This window comes from Lucilia sericata, unplaced genomic scaffold (genome assembly GCF_015586225.1).
Source record: "Lucilia sericata isolate MDLA Ls3-8-SP2 unplaced genomic scaffold, ASM1558622v1 Contig000190F_arrow, whole genome shotgun sequence".
Lineage (NCBI taxonomy): Eukaryota > Metazoa > Arthropoda > Insecta > Diptera > Calliphoridae > Lucilia > Lucilia sericata.
In genome coordinates, this window is record NW_023994218.1 from 453,729 (window position 1) to 474,560 (window position 20,832).

The 20,832-nt window shown below is 32.6% G+C and overlaps 1 protein-coding gene and 1 pseudogene across 1 annotated transcript; one reads left to right on the forward strand and one right to left on the reverse strand.

The window, feature by feature from the left end:
• The first annotated feature begins 1,746 nt into the window (after positions 1 to 1,746).
• Positions 1,747 to 3,085, forward strand: LOC119601782 (annotated as a pseudogene).
• A 15,570-nt stretch (positions 3,086 to 18,655) lies between these two features.
• Positions 18,656 to 20,047, reverse strand: LOC119601783 (homeobox protein 3-like). Its single transcript, XM_037952924.1, has one exon. It carries the CDS (start codon positions 20,045 to 20,047, stop codon positions 18,656 to 18,658), a length of 1,392 nt encoding a protein of 463 aa, XP_037808852.1.
• Between the last annotated feature and the right edge of the window lie 785 nt (positions 20,048 to 20,832).

Genomic DNA, 20,832 nt, shown 5'->3' on the forward strand with positions numbered 1-20,832 from the left:
CAATTTTGAAGATAATTCAATGAAATTTGGTACATGATCTTCTATTGTCCCAGGGACGAAGCCTATTGAAAATGGTTAACATCGGTCCATTATTTCACCTAGCCCCAATACAACTGAACCCCTCGAATAGGGCTTTTAAAACTTGTAATCAAACTACAGGTCGCAATTTTGGAGATAATTAAATTAAATTTGGCACATGATCTTTTATGGTATCGTAGACGAAGCCTATTGAAAATGGTTAACATCGGTCCATTATTTCACCTAGCCCCCATACAACTGAACCCCCGAATAGGGCTTTTAAAACTTGTAATCAAACTACAGGTAGCAATTTTGGAGATAATTCAATGAAATTTGGCACATGATCTTTTATGGTACCGTAGACGAAGCTTATTGAAAATGGTTGCCATCGGTCCATTATTTCACCTAGCCCCCATACAACTGAACCCCCGAATAGGGATTTTAAAACTTGTAATCAAACTACAGGTCGCAATTTTGGAGATAATTCAATGAAATTTGGCACATGATCTTTTATGGTACCGTAGATGAAGCCTGTTGAAAATGGTTTACATCGGTCCATTATTTCACCTAGCCCCCATACAACTGAACCCGCCGAATAGGGCTTTTAAGTTCATAATTATGTTTAATATACTCATATCTCGACAAAAAGCTGCATTAACCAAGTTGTATATAAGACTTGATGACCTCCACGAATTCCATAATAATAGGTTCTCATATGACCCTAGCCCCTATGAAAAGCCCCCATCAAAATTTCACTTAAATGTCCACAATTTTATTCAACAATAAACGGCTTAAGTATGTATATCTAAGGCAAGGTACAATTCAACTTAAATGCTTTATTATCGCAACTAAATCACATTATATTTTTGTCAAAGGTGTAGGGTATTATATGGTCGGACTCGCCCGACTATAATTTCTTACTTGTTTTTTATTTATTATTGGCATATATTTTTGTTGTGGTAGAATTTTAATTTACAATCAGAGTTAAATTCTTTTTATTGAAAATTCAAATAAATAAAATTATATGAATTTTTATAAAACTCTGTATGTGTGGTGAAAATTTGAAATGCTCAAATACCCTGTTAGCCATGTCTTCAAGACATCATCGATGTTGCGTACAGGACAGTGATAAATCATAAATGATTTGTTGGCGACAATCGGAGCAAATCACTGACGACTTTTTCATTGACGAATATATAAGCGACATTCTTCAACCTTATCATTGAGGCCTGTTTATATATCCTATCATCGTTGATGATAGGATATATAATTCTCTTCATAGATGACAATATTCCCAATCTTTATATATTTTTTGTTAGAAATAACAATTTAATTTTAGTTTATTTGCATTTATTAAACGGTATATTATACCCCGTTCACACGGTGCAATTATTCGTAATTCACGCTGTCATTCATCATTCAACCTCCAATTACGTACTGAATGACATGATTCGCCATACAAAATTTCAGCTGCGAATTACACAAGCTTCACGTAATTCAGTTTGAATTACCTTACGAATTACGAACGAATGACTGTCATCTCTAATTTTTATGGAGTATTTATCAAAAGCAGCTGTCAAAACAAAAATGTCAAAAGAAAACAAAGTAAGGAAAAACATTTTTTTATTAAATAAATAATTTAAAAGTAAGAAATAAAAAATCTGAATAAAGTTAAATTTATTTGTGGTAGTATTTTAAACTTAAATGGAGGAAAAAAAGAAAATTATAATGTCCCGAAGGTTATTGGCTACAATAAAGATTGTGGAGGAGACAACATTGTGCACCGAGGCACTACCCGATCTCCAAAAGAAGCATTTGCAGCTTTTGAAACAACTGCAACTTCTTAATACTGTGAAACTATCACTTACCTCGGAAAAATTAGCATGGAAAAAGGTCAGTTGTTTGAAAATTTATACGTACCCATGTTATACGTATATATTTATAGGAACGAACTCAGTCTTTCTGGGAGATTGATTGCCAGCAAGCCTATGATTCGATTTTCAAAAGTAACTTTAGGTTGAGCCGAAAATTATTTTATAAACTATGTGAGTTATTACAAGGACTCCGGAAATGAGATACAAATATGATCGAAGCTATACCGCTAGAGAAACGAGTTGCAATCGCATTGTATGCGTTATGTTAATCAGCGGAGTACCGCACAATAGCAAACATTTTTGGTGTGGGAAAATCAACTGTCTGCAAAATTCTTTTAAAATTTTGTGATGAGGTGTGGAGAGTATTAGCCCCAATATATTTAAATAACTTCCCGATGACTAGAAATAAAATTGAAAGTTTAGTTCATGGATTTGAATCACTTGAATTTCCTCAATGTATGGGAGCAATTGGTATGTATATGCTACCAATGAAATATTTTATTATTTCATGTTATCTAAATTATTTATAGATGGTTGTCACATTGAAATCCACCCCGCCCAAGAGGACGCAACCGATTACTACAATTATAAGGGATGGTATTCCGTTGTACTTTTAGCATTGGTGGACGCTAGGTATTAGTGTTTATTCTTTTCTATGATCCATTTAGTTTTTATGCTATTTTCAGATACCGTTTTATTTATGTAAGTTGTGGCAGTCCTGGAAGATGCAGTGATTCACAGATATTTGAGGGTTCCTCTTTAAAGCGAATATTAAATCAATGTTATCATCTAACTGATTTAAAAAATATTTACGGTGTGGATGTCCCAGTGTTAATAACTGCCGATTCAGCATTTCGCTTAAGTGAAAAATTAATGAAACCATACCCTTTCAGCGTATTACCAAGTACCCAACAAAATAATTTTAATTATGCCCTCTCAAAATCTCGTAGAGTAGTGGAAAATGCTTTTGGACAATTGAAAGCCCGATTTAGACGCATTGGAAAAGGCGTCGATAATGCCATAAGAAATGCCAACGTTGTTATCTTATCTTGCTTTGTACTCCACAATTTTCTCAACGAAAATAATGACGTTATTAATGAACAGCTTTGCAAGCTGTTGAATTAAATCGATCGTATCCAGATTATACTGTACTGCTTACGGACTACAGCAGTGAAGATTTCAAGCCTGAGTAATAAGACATGCAATTTCAAGATATGTGTGTAAGTATTTAATGATAATATTTCAAACTTTGGTCCTTTATTTAATAGTTCGGTATATTTTTTATTGAAAGCACTAACTTTTAACACTCATAACTGTTTTAGTTTAGTTTCCCAAAAATACGATTTTCTTACTTTGTATACGCCCGTATTAATTCATCGGCCATTTTCACCTTAAAATGTCATGTTGATATCAAAGCTGCTCGTAGAAAATATAAATTATTCCTATTAATACCAAAGTTACCTGAACACAATTGGAGGACTGTAGGAGTTATAGATTTCGACATATACAAATTTCAGGAACACCCATTTTTTATTAAAAATATTCGCATTGAAAAAAAATTACTTGTAAAAAAATTGTGGACTCTGTTAGTTTTCCAAAAATAAAATTTGTTCTATTGACAAGCAATAATTGGAGTGATATGCGACACGCGCCTATTTTTAGTCTGACCCAAATGTAAATGTCAAAGTTGTTTGGAAAACTTGAAGTTTCCCACATACATATGAATACGACTTTTAATACTAACGTGGGCTGGGCAACTTACCCACATAAAATTTCAAAATAAAAAATAGCCATAGTTCCTTCCAGACATAAACAAAGGTGCTGTAAACTCTTTAAGAAAATCGGTGCAACCGCTTACTCGTCTATAGACTTGAAAGAAATATACATACTAGGGTGATCGATTATTCGATATTTTCCAAAAACCGGTTTTCGAATAGTTCGAATAGTTGACATTTCAAAAAAACCGGTTGATATTTTTCAAATTCAGAAAAAACCGGTTAACCGGTTTTTCATAATAAATAAAAAAAAATATGTTAATTTGAAGAAATTAATGTTTATGTTTCAATTTGATTAATAAAACATGGCCCGAAATGATTTTGAACAGTTTAACAGATTATAACTTTAGATCTAGTCGTCTGATTTACATTATTTCTTTAATATAAAAAAAAATTAGGAAAAAAGTGGACACTTCTGTTAAACATAAGGTACTATGTAATCCTAGCTTATTCTAAAGCCCTTTTAGGAAATTTTCATAGGCATTCCATCACTTCCATAATATTTCAGCGGTAAATTAATTATTGTAATTGGAATATAATCTTAAGATTAATAAAATTTTATTAAACAGTTATCAATTTTACAAATGAAATTTTTTAATTAATTAGGAAAATCAAAAAAGTTTAACCAATGGTGCTTTAGAAAAATATAACCTAGTTCCTGGACTCGAATATTTTTAAAATTTAAACGGGCTGTATTATTATTTACTTCAAAATTTAATTTAAATAATCTTTGAATACAAAGCAAATAAAAGTATTCGAAACCGGTTTTTAAAAAGTGAAAAAACCGTGTTATTCGATATTCGAAAAATCAACATTTAGAAAAAACCGACACCGGTAAAGCAGAAAAAACCGGTTTTAAAACCGGTTGAAAAATCGAGTCGATCACCCTAATACATACGCTTTAACATATGTACATATATAGATATCGATAAAAAATAACATTTATTTTATAACTAAATAATCTTTATAAATTAAATATACTAGTAAATGAGATCAAAATATAAATTAACTTCACACACACTTTTGATACGCTATAAAAAAATAAATCTATGAATTCAATTGACATAAAACGAAAACGTAATGTTAATTTTTAATGTTAATGTATTCTATATATTGGCTAATCCATAACTATTCCACAGACTACTAATTAATTTTTAAAAATAAAAGTTTTAGTAATAAGAAATTTGAGTAGTATGTTTATACGGATTCTGGCACACTTTTTAATGACAGACAAGTTGATTTTTATGGGACGAATATTTTTTTTGTGGAAGAAGAAAATATTTTTTTGAAATTGTGGGGAAGAAAATATTTTTTGTAAAATTGCAAACTTGCAGAATGGGAAGAAATTATTTTTAGTGAAAAGTGACACTAATATATTTATTTTGTATAATACATACATATGTATGTAGTTATGTTAAAAGTCCATACAAAAAATGTTTAACAGGTAGACAATTATTTTTGCGATTTTAATTTTTAGCATGGAGACAATGGTTACATATGTAACCTAAATTAAGATTTTCTCAATTTGAAATATTAAAGAGAAATTACTCATTCTTTGGAGATGAATTGGAAAGACAAAGCATTTTTTATTTTTAATTTGTATAAAAAGAGGTATCAGAGAAAATTTGTTATCATTGGTTTGAGGATAACTTCAAAGTATAGTTAACAGAATGGTAAGCTATCAATATATTTTTTTAATTTTTTACTTTTCAGATATATGAACAAATTATAAAATTAGCTCTGGGTATTAAGGCAGAATATATAAGAATTGATGACATTCCGATAGAACAGCCTTATAAAGTATTGAGTTTTGAATGGAAAGAAACTTAATATGGATCAAAAGTAATTGTATACTTAGAAAACAATAAGTGGTTTTATCTTCCACGAAGAATTACCAAATTTTTAAATAAAGAGGATCCATATTTAAGCAAAATGAGCGATAAAAAGTGGACAATTACTTATAAAGGAAGTGAATCAACAAATGGTCCTGCAATATTTGATTTATATTATAGAAAACTTTTTTTAAAAATTAAATAAAAAACTTATTTAATCACTTTAAGAAAATAGTTTTATTCATAAATATATTTATATTACAAAAAAAAAATAAAAAGATAATTCCAGCAGGAATTTATCCTCCTCCTCCATAAACATCTGTATTATGTCATCATTGACTCGTGTTGCTGTTGTTGTATCTGTTGTGGCAAATTGATCCTCCTCCTCCATAAACATCTTCATTATGTCGTCATTAACTCGTGTTGCTGTTGTCTGAGTAATAAAACATGCAATTTCAAGATATGTGTGTAAGTATTTAATGTAAAGTATTTAATTTAATATTTCAAACTTTGGTCCTTTATTTAATAGTTCGGTATATTTTTTATTGAAAGCACTAACTTTTAACACTCATAACTGTTTTAGTTTAGTTTCCCAAAAATACGATTTTCTTACTTTGTATACGCCTGTATTAATTCATCGGCCATTTTCACCTTAAAATGTCATGTTTATATCAAAGCTGCTCGTAGAAAATATAAATTATTCCTATTAATACCAAAGTTACCTGAACACAATTGGAGGACTGTTGAAGCAGATTTCACCTCGTTGTAGGATTTTGATTTTCTATACTCAAAATTGTGTTTATTCAAAAAATGACTTTTTCTATTTGCTTTATTAGTAAAGCTAATATTAGGGCAAAATTCGCAAATGAACATGTTTGAATTCATTTTTATATTAAAAATTAATTTGTAAAATACTAATAATGATACCTCAAAATTGTTTAATATTTTGAAAAAGGAACTATGAGAACGGAAGTTAAACTTTTTATGTAAATATGAAAAGCGATTCTTCATTTCAAATGTTGTTTGTCTCGTAATAATTTAATGTAATTTAAACAAAAAAATAAATAAATATATATATATATATATATATATATATATATATATATATATATATATATATATATATATATATATATATATATATATATATATATATAATAATTTACTTAAACTAATTTAGCTTTTTTTAAAAAAAGTGCAAAAAATAGCTTCACAGTATTCGAATTTTTTGTATACATCACATTTAGATTAGTATTATGAAGTAAAAATTAATGATTAAAATGAAATTAATATTTTGTATAGTAACCTTTGTTTTTAAATCCAATATTCTTACTTATGAGTCTATTTGCGTAGTCAAGACACTTAACATCGATTAACTTCGATATGAGCGGTTTCCACCTTGGTACTTGACCATGCATATTATTGCTCATATTATTGCGCACAATTTCGACACTAATTTTTATTCACAGGACTGTCCTGAGTTCGTTGTTAATTTTGGAGCTGATAGATGAAGGTTCCTTCGGTATTTCCTCAGTATTTCTATGTCGTCATGTATTGACAGCAGTTTTGGACGACTTGATAATGGTAAATACTTGATGGAATTCTTTGTTCCGTGCGTGGAATTACAAAATATATTGTCGATGGGAATCTATTAAACATTTCCTATATGTATTTAATTGATCGGCCTTGATTAATTATATGATTATATGATAATTATGCAATTTTCCAAAAAATATAATGTTAAATATTCCATATAACCACTACCTGCACAATGGGCTAATTAATGGGCAATAAAACACGTGTTCAAGGATTCTAAAAGAGTTCTTAGAAAAAAATCCAACATTTTTGCGCAGTACCTGAAATGACCCTTTTTGGGTTTTTTTCCAATAAAAATTAATAAAATTTCATTAAAAAATTTTAAATACTATTATTATTTTTAATGTAGCATCATAAAATAACACAGTAATTCATAAAAAATAGTAAATTCGAATATTTATGTGAGACACTGTATATATGTTTAAATATATACAAATTTTATACATTTAGTCAATATTTAAATATATTATTCATTCCTTCGAAAAAGCTTTTTCAAATTATTAAATAATTCGGTTTATGGAAAAATTGTAACCGACTGGGAAACAACCAGGCGGAACCATTTAGGAGCTAGAGCACTTATTGCAAAGCCTAATTTTGCAAGCATATCTCAATTTTTCGATAATATGTGTTCTTTCTTAATATTTTTTAAGAAATTAAAAAAAACAAAATTAAATTAAATAAATTATAATTTAAAAATTTGGGCACTGGTGAAAATTGTCTAAATAAAAACGACCGTAAGGTTTTAAGTTTACTTCGCAAGTAAGTATTTATTTTTGCTTTTTATGTAAAAATAAAAAGCCTACTTTTCTCTATACATTATTTTCAGCAAACCCGTTACAGTTAACATGTAAGCTGTAAGGGTTTACTACATAACTTAAAACTAAGGTAAGTAAGTAAAGATAAGTAAGTAAAGGTAAGTAAGTAAAGGTAAGTAAGTAAAGGTAAGTATTATTAAATTCATTTATTATATTATTATTGTTATTATTATTAAATTCAATTCATTATTATAATTAAAATGAGAAAAAGGGTAAAAAAATAAATATTAAAAAAAACCCATTGTGGCCCAACATTCCGGCCCCATTGAAGGACCGAAGGTCTTCAAATGTTTGGCAGTGGAGCCAGTTTGTGAACAGGACGTCTAAATACGCCGCTTCTGGTCTTGACCTCCGCCACTCTGACCTTGCCGTCTTCGCCTTTGACGGCGCGAACGACTCTCCCGGTCAACCATTGCTGTGGCGGGCAATTGTCCTCGTGGACTATGACCACTTGGCCTTCCTGGAGGTTGGGCATTTCCTTGGTCCACTTCGCTTTGCCCTGAAGCCCCAGGATGTAGTCTCGAGACCAGGCTTGCCAAAACGTCTGCTTGAGACCGCAAAGCAGACGCCAACGCTTCCATAACTTCGCCCCTTTGCCTGTCACGCCTTCTGCGGATTCGGGCGGCAGCGAACGCAGACCCCCGCCGATTAGTAGGTGTGCTGGTGTCAGCGCTTCTCCGTCGTTGGGGTCTGGAGACAGCGGTGCTATTGGACGACTGTTGAGCACCGCCTCTACCTCTGCGAGCATTGTCGCCATTTCTTCTTGCGTTAGCAACGCGTTGCCCACGGCTCGCAGAAGTAGGAACTTCGCTTGCTTGACGGCGGCTTCCCACAGCCCGCCGAAGTGAGGAGTCCGGGGTGGTATGAAGCTGAACTTCACCCCGGACGACGCTGCGAACAATTCGACTGCTTGCCGGCTCTTGTCGAACGCTTGATGAAGTTCCTTGAGAACACGGCTGGCTCCGACGAAGTTAGTCCCGTTGTCGCACAGCACCACTTGTGGAAGTCCTCTCCTGGCAGCGAACCTTTTAAAAGAAAGAAGAAAAGCATCAGTCGAAAGATCAGATACTAATTCTAGATGTACCGCCTTAGAAGTGAAACACACGAAAACCGCTATATACATTTTTAATGGGGGTCTACCACGAATTCTTAATGAAACGTTTATGGGACCACAAAAGTCTACTCCGACAGTTAAAAATGGTCGAGTAGCTCTCACTCTATTAGTGGGTAAATTTCCCATTATTTGTGACATAAGTTTAGGTTTATAGCGGAAGCAATGTACACACTTGCGAACTATTCTGCTGCACTCTTCTTTGGCATTTATTAGCCAAATATTTTCTCTCGAAAGAGCAATAAGAGCTTTTGTGCCAGCATGACAATTTTCGAAATGAAGGTTTCGCAAATAAAGCGTGACAAAATTATTTCTTTTCGGCAATAAAAGTGGGAATTTGGTATTGTAATCCAAATTTGCGTTAAGCAATCTCCCACCTACTCTTAATAGTGAAAACTTTCTCTTTTCTTCTTCAAATGTATGTATAAATGGCGTCAATCTTTGTATATTAGACGGCAATACAAGAGATTTTTGCATTTTTAATATCTCCTCAGAAAAGTTAATTCTCTGGATTGTCTCTACAAGTCGTAAGAATGACCACTTTAACTCTTTTGCAGTAGGTACAGATGATTTACTTATCTTACGTTTCTTCAAAACGTCGACAAATCGAAGTACAAAAGAAGTTACATGTAGTAACTTTTTGTAAGAAGAATATTTTCCTGTCAGATTCAACAAGCAATTTTGTGAATCCTCTACTGCAACAAATACATTCGTTTTTCTTTTTTCTAGTAATTTTTGGTTCTCCGTTAATTCGAAATGTTCGTTAACAGGCCATTGTGAACTATCGCTTAGCAAAAACGAAGGTCCTTCAAACCAGATGGAATTTTTCAATTCGTTTACATCACATCCTCTAGAAACAATGTCAGCCGGATTTTCTTTAGTTGGCACATGGCGCCATGAAACTTGATCTGACCATTCTTGAATCTCAGCAACTCGGTTTGAAACAAAAGTTGCAAGTGATGAAGGATGTGTTTTTATCCAGTGAAGTGTAATTTCTGAATCTGTCCAGAAATTAACACTCTCGATTTCAAAGTTCAACAATAACTTAATTCGAGACCACAATTTAGACAATAGGTGCGCAGCACATAACTCAAGTCTCGGAAGAGATTTAGTCTTGAGCGGAGCAACTTTAGATTTAGCTGTAAGCAGCCTTGATACAGTATTATTTGCATCAGAACTTCTAATGTACAAGCAACACCCATATGCTCTAATAGAAGCATCAGCAAATCCATGTATTTGGATTTTTGCTGTCGAAGTCGTGTGGACGAATCTTGGTATAGTTATTGAATCAATTTCCATTAAATTAGATTTGAAATTTTCCCATGAAGTATTTAGTCTCATGGGAATTGATTCATCCCAGTCAAGTTTTTGTATCCAAAGTTCTTGTAACAACATTTTGGATTTTGTTACAATTGGGCATAGGAGTCCGAGAGGATCGAACAATCGAGAAGAAACTGATAAAATGTTTCTTTTTGTGGCTTTTAAATCATGAAAATTGTCTTCCAAATGAAACTTAAAAGAATCATTCTTCGGAACCCAGTGTATGCCTAGAGCTTTAGCTAAATCGGAATCACTGTGTAATAGTTTATCATTCCCCAAAGAACTAATAAAATTTGGATGATTTGAAAACCATTTTGTAAGTTTAAAACCAGCTTAACTTAAAATTTCAGAAACCTGGTTTTGAATTATTTTAAGGTCTTGGTAGCTTTCAGCTCCAGTTAACAAATCATCAACATAAAAATCACTGCGAACTACTTTTGAACCAATAGGCAAAGTCTCTTTGTATAAATCGCTTAATTGAATCAAACATCTGATAGCTAAAAATGGTGCAGACGCTGTGCCATAAGTCACAGTATTTAAGCAAAACACATTCAAACTATCAGATGGATTCTGCCTCCAAAGGATCAATTGATAATTTCTATCGTTTTCGCCAACTAAAACTTGACGATACATTTTTTCAATATCTGCAGTGATTGCATATTTATGAAAACGAAAACGGATCAATGTCGAATATAATTCTTCTTGCACTGTGGGACCAACCATTAACAGATCGTTAAGTGATACATGTGTAGAAGTTCGACATGAAGCATCAAAAACTACTCGAAGTTTAGTAGTACTACTCTGAGGTCGCAATACACATTGATGTGGAATGTGTAGCGAATGTTTTGTGTTTTGAAATATATTTTAGTTTTTGTGACAAAGGTGATCGATGCTTGGAAAGCTGGATTAGGCTTAGCTCGCCGGATTGGGGAGGATTCTTGATCACACTTTACCTTTACACACTACACAAACAAAAGAAGAAATAAATCTTTCCAAGACTTTACTAAACAAAATGAAATCTAAATTTAACAAGACAAACCTGGCTATTGAATGAAAACTATAATGGATATTTGATAAAACTTGTATAGAAAAGTGATAGATGTTGTTATCACATTGAACACTATTAAATAATTATCCCACCCTCATGCTTCTAAGATACACCAGTGTTCTAGATAAAATGTTAAGTATCTACCCTAAAATCGCGTAAAGCTATAATCTACTACATCATCCGTATTACAACGTTAGTTCTCAGCATTCCCAATTAAATTATTCTCACTCAAAACATTTCATATTTACAATTCAAATTTGTTTATTATTATCAGAAATATTCATCTAACAGCGTTATCAGACTTAAAACTATTCTATATCTTATATATATTTCAAAATTTTAAAATTCAAAATGTTCTTTTTAAGTATATACCTAAAAATGTTAAATATATAATTTTATGTAAAAATTCCAAAATTCAAATATAAATTTAAACGAGCGCATGTTATTTACTTTTGTATATTATAACTTACGATTTTTTTTTTTAAAGATTGATTAATGATGATGTTGTGAGAATGTTACCATTTGATACCCTTTTCCTGTTACTCGGCTGATAGTTTGAGCTCAAAATATCCAGTGTAACTACTGTAACTTAGAAAAATTAGCATTAGCGAATATTAATCAAATCAGGAGATATAATATACAAAATTGAATATAACACGCAAAAACTTATAAATTAATAATTTAACACTGTCAATTTGAATCTGTTAACAATTCTTTTACAGAATTAAACAAATGTTAAATGTATGGATAAAATATTGATCTTTACAAATGTAAAAATAAACAAAAGGTTTTAAATCAAAGCTTTCAGAGAAACTCTGATATCTAAAGTTTTATGTTAGCTTACTTACATGTAACTTACATTTTAAGCTTACTTGTACAGTATAATCTTACATTAATGACGTCATGCAAAAACTTTGGGAGATTTGTTGTCTTCTTTTTGGTACTTATTCCTTCATTAAATAAAATGATACAGTTGTGGGTAACTATTTAGCACATTCAAAATTATGGAAAGCAGTAGATAACTATTGTTTTGTATGATTATTGTAATGGATTATTTCGAAGATTAGGATATTTAATATTGAAAATTATGGTTGGAAAATTGTCGTGTAATAATTTTATGTTATGTAGGTTATGGTGAATGAATACTGGTCTTCTGTGGTGTTTGAGGTTAGGTGTTGAATCAAATGATATACAGTTTTGGTGCAAAATAGTGAATGAGAAATGTTGAATGATTTATTTTATTGGCTTTAAATTATTTCACATTGATGTTGGATGAGTAGACAAGAATTGAGAGATAATCATATCAATATTGGACTTTGGACCTTGGCGATCATTCAAGTAACGTGTTGGATTGATGATAATTTTTAGATATATTTTCCACAATTTTTGCTCGCAATATAAAATATAAAGATTTCGCTTTACTTGGATTGACTGGCAACTATGTCATATTAAAACTTTTCCATAAAAGTATTATTATATTAAAACCCTATAATTATTTCTGATATTATTTGAAAGAATTATATATTATTTTTTTTTACAATATCTTACCAAATTAAATTGGGTTTTAGGCAAAACATTTTTAAACCGATAATTTGGTTTTAATTCAATTATATCAAAAAATTTAAATCGTTTTATCAATTATAATTTGTCCAACGTGGATTCAATTTATGGTTTAAGAAATTATTTTCCGTAAAACAACTTATCTCTTTGGAATTTTTAGAAAAAAGGAAGAGCGGAAGATTGAGATTAAGCTTTTAATCTCGCTTAAGCTTAGAGATCAGAGAACATTATATATATTCAATTACTCGATAATCATATTGGTTATCGATATATATAAACAATGTAGCCAAGTTAGCGATTATTTATAAGACATAATAAAATATTTATGTTTTGTTATGCTATTCAATTGATCGTTAATGTACTATGAGGTAACATTATTTATGATCCACATATGTATATTAGCATAATTTAGTTATATTTATGTTACTCTCAATAAAAATAATAATGTTTATATTAACATAAAATATTTTGCATATGTAAATAATGTTTAAATTTCTAATTAGTTTTGATTTATTATGAAATGTTCTGAGTGTTTTTAATTTTTATATAATTTGCTACTAAAATTTTTCTTAAATAATAAAATAAATTCCAAATTGTTTTGTCTAAAAAAAAATTTTCAACATTTTCTCTAACTACAATCAAAATTATCATTTAAAGCAAAATTTGTCACAAAACCTTCTTCGTAGTACTAGTATACATACCTAGGACGAAAATAAGGAAAAACAAATTTTGAAAAATTTTCGTGGGGCACGACCACACCCTGAGTATATGATTTGCCGGGTAATCATTCATATTGTACGATTAGTCTACAGACTTGAGATCCTTTGCATGGTACATACCAATATATTTACCGGAAGTAGTCTCAAGCTCATAATAAGATGTTCCGACCCTTTTTCTAACTTTGCATTTAACATAAGGTGGCAACAATTTCGCATTAATACCCTTTTTCATATCAGACTGTTGAAAGCTTTTACGCAAAACTACTTGTCCAGGCTTATACGAAATATCTCTAGATCTTAAGTTGTATCTTCTAGTAGCTTTCTCATGAGCTATGAGTAAATTTTCTTTTACTTTCTCGTGAAGATTAGACATTCTGCAGTCATTTGGTATGAAATTGCACTGTGGATCATCTAAGCTATTCAGTTTTTTTAAAACCTCATAGGCAGATCCGTGAGTTACCATATTGTAGCCAAAGACACAAAAATACGGGGAACACTTGATTGCATCATGGTAATCACTTCTCAATATATTAGCTATTTTCGAAACATACATATCCCATCTATCTTGCTTTTCCTTTATTAATACACGAAGTTTTATGAGAAATTCACGATTTGTCCTTTCGGAAACATTTGCCTGTGGGGAGTATAAGGCTGTTTTAATGTGTGTTATACCAAAAGCTTTTAAAAATTCGGACATTTGTAATGAAACAAATTGTTTGCCATTATCCGAGTGAATGAATTGAGGTACACCAAATTGGTGGAATATTGTTTCCTCTAAAAATTTTATAATGGCTGAACTCGTAGCCTTTTTAAGCGGTTTTAAAAATATGTATTTTGTGAAATGGTCGATTGCAACGAACACAGTTGAATTGCCCATTTTAGTACGTGGATATGGTCCCAACAAATCCATATATATTCTTTGAAAAGGACGTTCAGTTACGATTTGTTGGCCCATAGGAGGTCTTCGAATCTGATTTGATGGTTTCATAAGTTTACATACTTCGCAGTTGGAAACAAATCTTTTTATGTCACAAGACATTTTTGGCCAGAAGTATTTTTCCCTGACTCTGTTTAAGGTTTTCGCGAAACCGCCATGACAAGACAATGAAATATGGTTTAACTCAATAACCTGCTCGCAAAGCTCTTTAGGTAACCACAATCTCCACAATGACATTTCCTCGACAAATTCACCCTTACGAAACTTAACCCTTTGGTATATAAAACCTTCAGATATAACAGTATCTGGAAAACTTTCGGGACTTTCTGATATTTGTGCAATTAACTTTTTATAATCGTCCGACTTAAAAAATGGAGAACTAAGGTCAATTTCAGTTGGAAACGAAGGAAAGGAAATCTCATCAACGTCTAATCTAGACAGGGTATCTGGTACAACGTTTGCTGACCCTTTTCTATACTCAACTTCAAAATCAAAGCTTTGAAGCTTTAAACTCCAACGGCCAAGTCTACCAGATAAGTCTTTCTGAGACATCAACCAGCGGAGACTGGAATGATCGGTCACTATTTTAAACGGAAATAAGGAAAAACAAATTTTGAAAAATTTTCGTGGGGCACGACCACACCCTGAGTATATGATTTGCCGGGTAATCATTCATATTGTACGATTAGTCTACAGACTTGAGATCCTTTGCATGGTACATACCAATATATTTACCGGAAGTAGTCTCAAGCTCATAATAAGATGTTCCGACCCTTTTTCTAACTTTGCATTTAACATAAGGTGGCAACAATTTCGCATTAATACCCTTTTTCATATCAGACTGTTGAAAGCTTTTACGCAAAACTACTTGTCCAGGCTTATACGAAATATCTCTAGATCTTAAGTTGTATCTTCTAGTAGCTTTCTCATGAGCTATGAGTAAATTTTCTTTTACTTTCTCGTGAAGATTAGACATTCTGCAGTCATTTGGTATGAAATTGCACTGTGGATCATCTAAGCTATTCAGTTTTTTTAAAACCTCATAGGCAGATCCGTGAGTTACCATATTGTAGCCAAAGACACAAAAATACGGGGAACACTTGATTGCATCATGGTAATCACTTCTCAATATATTAGCTATTTTCGAAACATACATATCCCATCTATCTTGCTTTTCCTTTATTAATACACGAAGTTTTATGAGAAATTCACGATTTGTCCTTTCGGAAACATTTGCCTGTGGGGAGTATAAGGCTGTTTTAATGTGTGTTATACCAAAAGCTTTTAAAAATTCGGACATTTGTAATGAAACAAATTGTTTGCCATTATCCGAGTGAATGAATTGAGGTACACCAAATTGGTGGAATATTGTTTCCTCTAAAAATTTTATAATGGCTGAACTCGTAGCCTTTTTAAGCGGTTTTAAAAATATGTATTTTGTGAAATGGTCGATTGCAACGAACACAGTTGAATTGCCCATTTTAGTACGTGGATATGGTCCCAACAAATCCATATATATTCTTTGAAAAGGACGTTCAGTTACGATTTGTTGGCCCATAGGAGGTCTTCGAATCTGATTTGATGGTTTCATAAGTTTACATACTTCGCAGTTGGAAACAAATCTTTTTATGTCACAAGACATTTTTGGCCAGAAGTATTTTTCCCTGACTCTGTTTAAGGTTTTCGCGAAACCGCCATGACAAGACAATGAAATATGGTTTAACTCAATAACCTGCTCGCAAAGCTCTTTAGGTAACCACAATCTCCACAATGACATTTCCTCGACAAATTCACCCTTACGAAACTTAACCCTTTGGTATATAAAACCTTCAGATATAACAGTATCTGGAAAACTTTCGGGACTTTCTGATATTTGTGCAATTAACTTTTTATAATCGTCCGACTTAAAAAATGGAGAACTAAGGTCAATTTCAGTTGGAAACGAAGGAAAGGAAATCTCATCAACGTCTAATCTAGACAGGGTATCTGGTACAACGTTTGCTGACCCTTTTCTATACTCAACTTCAAAATCAAAGCTTTGAAGCTTTAAACTCCAACGGCCAAGTCTACCAGATAAGTCTTTCTGAGACATCAACCAGCGGAGACTGGAATGATCGGTCACTATTTTAAACGGGAGGCCTTCCACATAGGGACGAAATCTTTTAAGGCATACAATCGCCGCGAGGCACTCAAGTTCCGTAACAGTGTAATTTTTCTGGTTTTTGTTCAATTTCTGTGATACGTACGCAACCGGATGTTCTCTGCCTTCGTCATCTGTCTGTGTGAGTACACCACCCACACCTACACGAGACGCATCACATTGAATACAAAATGGTCGACCGAAATTAGGCTGTACAAGCACTGGCGCGGATGTTAATGCTTCCTTCAACTTGTTAAACGAAATTTCCGCTTCCGGTGTTATTCGAAACTCTTTTCCCTTTTTTAAACAGTCTGTAAGTGGTGCTGCCAAGTCGGCAAAGTTGGGGATGTACTGTCTATACCACCCCGTCATGCCTATGTACCTACGGATCTGTCTCTGGCTTTTTGGTAATGGAAAATCCAATATTGCTGCTACCTTCGTTTTGTCAGTTCGTAAACACCCTTGCCCTACTATGTACCCGAGGTATTTTATCTCTTTTTGGCAGAAACGACTTTTCTCAACATTTATTGTTAAATTTGCACTTTTTAAACACTTTGCCACCTCACGCAGTATATCAATGTGTGTTTTGAAATCTTTTGTACAAACTAACAAATCGTCAAGATATATGAAGACGTTCTCACGGAGTCGACTAGGTATAGTCTTGTCCATCAAACGACTCATTCTTTGTGCGGCGTTACACAGCCCGAAAGGCATAACTGTAAAGTGATACAGTGGCCGACCAGGTACTGCGAATGCCGTTTTTTCTTTAGAACACTCATCTAAAGGTATTTGCCAAAAGGCGTCTTTTAGGTCAATACCTGTAATAAAGTGAGTATCCTGTAAACGACTCAAAAGCCCATTGATATCCGGCAAAGGATACGCGTCTTTTTTCGTTAAAGTGTTTAATTTACGAGAATCGAGGCAAAGTCGAATCTTGCCCGGTTTTCTAACCAATACAATGGGGCTACAGTATGGACTGTTGCTTTCCTCTATAACTCCCAATTGTAACATTCGGTCCAACTCGGTATACGCCTCTGCCTGTCTTGGTGGTGATAAGGGATAATGTTTAATCTTGAAAGGTAACGAATCGCCAGTATCAATTGAGTGAGTTTCTAATGAAGTGCGGCCTAAGCCAAGTTTACTAAATTAAGGAAATTCCTCCACTACTTGCTTAAGTTCATATAGATCTAAGTCTGAAAGGTTATGAACATTGGTTTTAACGTCTGCACAAAAGGCTTCACTGTGTAACGAAATTTCAGAAAGAAATAATTGAGGTGCTATACTAAAACATTTCCAAAAGTTTATTCCTAAGTAGAGAGATTGTTTCAGATTAGGACATAAATAAAAAAGTACATTTTTCGTAACACTGTTGTAAGTCGTTGGAATATCTACAAAGCCAATAACACTCTGTTTTCCACCGTCAGCAGTTTTCAGTGAAGTAAATGTTCGTGTGTAGTCTAATTGGATACTGTCTAAAAGATTCAAACAACCTTTTCCCAAAACACTGATCGAGGCACCGGAATCTAGTAAACCATACAGTTCTACAGAATGTAAACAAACTTTTGCGTATGGCCTCGTATCGATCACTTCATCTATAACAGTAGACTCGACTATTCTTGCAAACTTTTTCCTTTTTCTATATCTTTCTCTACATTTCATAACTTTCTTTGGTATTAAATTTTCATTAAAAATGCGTTCTCTTGCCTGCTCATACTTAAGTTTTCTCTGATGAAAAGTTCCATTTGGCTCAAAATTATTCAAAATTATATTGTCATGTTCATTTTCATCACTTTGTCTAGACAAAATTGTTATTATTTTATTATCTTTAGCCGTTTCATTTCCTGTGTCGTCATCTGTTTTATCCGAATCTAAATCTGAGGGATTTTTATGAGAGAACGAGGGACCCTCTTCTACTCGTTCAAATTCCTGTTTTTCGAGTGCTTTTTGCACTGTGGAGTGGTGATATTTTTCTCGCCACACCTAAAGCAAAATAGCGTTCGTTTTTCGGACGGACAATCGTAGAATGAGTGACCAATTTGGTCACAATTCCAACATTTGTAATGACGTGTGTCTAATTCTTTTCGCTCCCTATTGCCCTGATACCTAAATGCTGCTAGTTCCTCTTCCTCTTCTTCTAATTCATCTACGCTTTCTCTCACTTCTAATTCTGATACATGCTTTTTCTGAAATCTAATGAACTGCTGTCTTATAACATACTTCTCGGCCTTTCTTGCACAGTCTCTCAAATGGTCTAAGCTGAATAATTCTGAGGTAAACAACAGAGAACCTAAAGATTCCTTAAGATTGTTTTTAATCAAATCTATCATTTTGCTCTCATTCATTGGCTGGGAAAGACGATTATTTAATGCTACCATTTCTGAGAAGTAGTCGTCAAAAGATTCTTTCGGCATTTGTCGACGTTCAATCATTCTGACGATTTTGTCGCAGTCATTTTCTATCTTTCCGAACTGTTTTGTTAAAGCAAATTTAATTTCTTCATATTTTGAATTAGGGTGTTGCTTTAAAAAGGACCAGAACCATGTGTCTGCTTTGCCCCTTAGAAGAGTGTGAAAATTGGAACTTATATACTTGTCCGAGCAATTAAATCTATTCTTAAGTGTGTCAATTTTGAAGAGAAAATCATTAACATCGTCTGAACCATCATACATGATGTTCCATTTGTCTAATCGAACATAATCATTAGAGGATGTACTTCTGCCTGAATCGGAAGTTAAACTTTGGTTATGAAAAGAGTTATTATTATTATTATTTCCACTGTTAGTGTTGATGCCTGAATTGTTGTGGTTTACTGGTGGTGGATTGTAAGTATTTGTTTGACGGTTAAAACCTTCGACTAGAGACTGTCTTAAGTTCGAAATTTCACCCATAAAGGCATTATGGTTTAACGTGAGGACGCGTTCTAGTCTTGAAGTTAAAACACTTAAATCATTTACATTACCACCAGTTGGAGCCTGTTGGGAACCACTTGGCAAACTATTACCCTCGTTTTCGTTACCCATATCTACAGCAGATTCTGCCGGTTGCAAAGAAGGTGGTAAGTTATCTCTAACCTGCGATACTATAGGACTTTTTACAATCTTAGGTCTTGACACAAATGGACTATCGGAGTTTTCAGTAGAGAAATTAAGTTGTCGTGCTTTAGATCTTGTTAGTATTGGGCTTTCGCTTATTCTAGGTCTAGGAATGAATGGATTTTCGGAATTTTCATCAAACGTATAATCAATTTGGCTGTCACTAGTAGTTTCTTCACTGTCCTTTGACTTTCCTCTTCTTTTTGACATTACTCATAAAAATTATAAAAACTATTCTTGCTAAAAAACGTATTTCAAAAATCTTTGGGAATGCTGAATAAAAGTTTTAAATACGGATGAAATTATACAAATATTTTACAAAATATCCCCCTCCAATTATCTGGTATACTACTTGATTAAATTATTGTGTCGCAAATGAGATTTTCTATTTTAATAAAATAATCCATGACTTACACAATAATATCAATCAGACTATTGAAATTAAATGAATCATAGTAAAAATCATATCAGTCAAAATTAGCAAAACAATATTCGATTTCAACCAAATATTGAAAGACTTACTTTTAAAAAACTGATAAATAAGAGTGTAATTAAAATGACTTATCATAGCAATACTGGTAAGGATACCACATATGACTTGTGTATAAGTAAAGAAAACAAATGGAATAGTAAATTGCAAATCGAAACTGAAATCAAAATCAATCAGTTGAGACACATTTACTTATAAATTGAAAATAAAATCGAAATCGACATTTGAGCCGAACTCGTTGGGCGCCATCTATTTATGTAGCGAATGTTTTGTGTTTTGAAATATATTTTAGTTTTTGTGACAAAGGTGATCGATGCTTGGAAAGCTGGATTAGGCTTAGCTCGCCGGATTGGGGAGGATTCTTGATCACACTTTACCTTTACACACTACACAAACAAAAGAAGAAATAAATCTTTCCAAGACTTTACTAAACAAAATGAAATCTAAATTTAACAAGACAAACCTGGCTATTGAATAAAAACTATAATGGATATTTGATAAAACT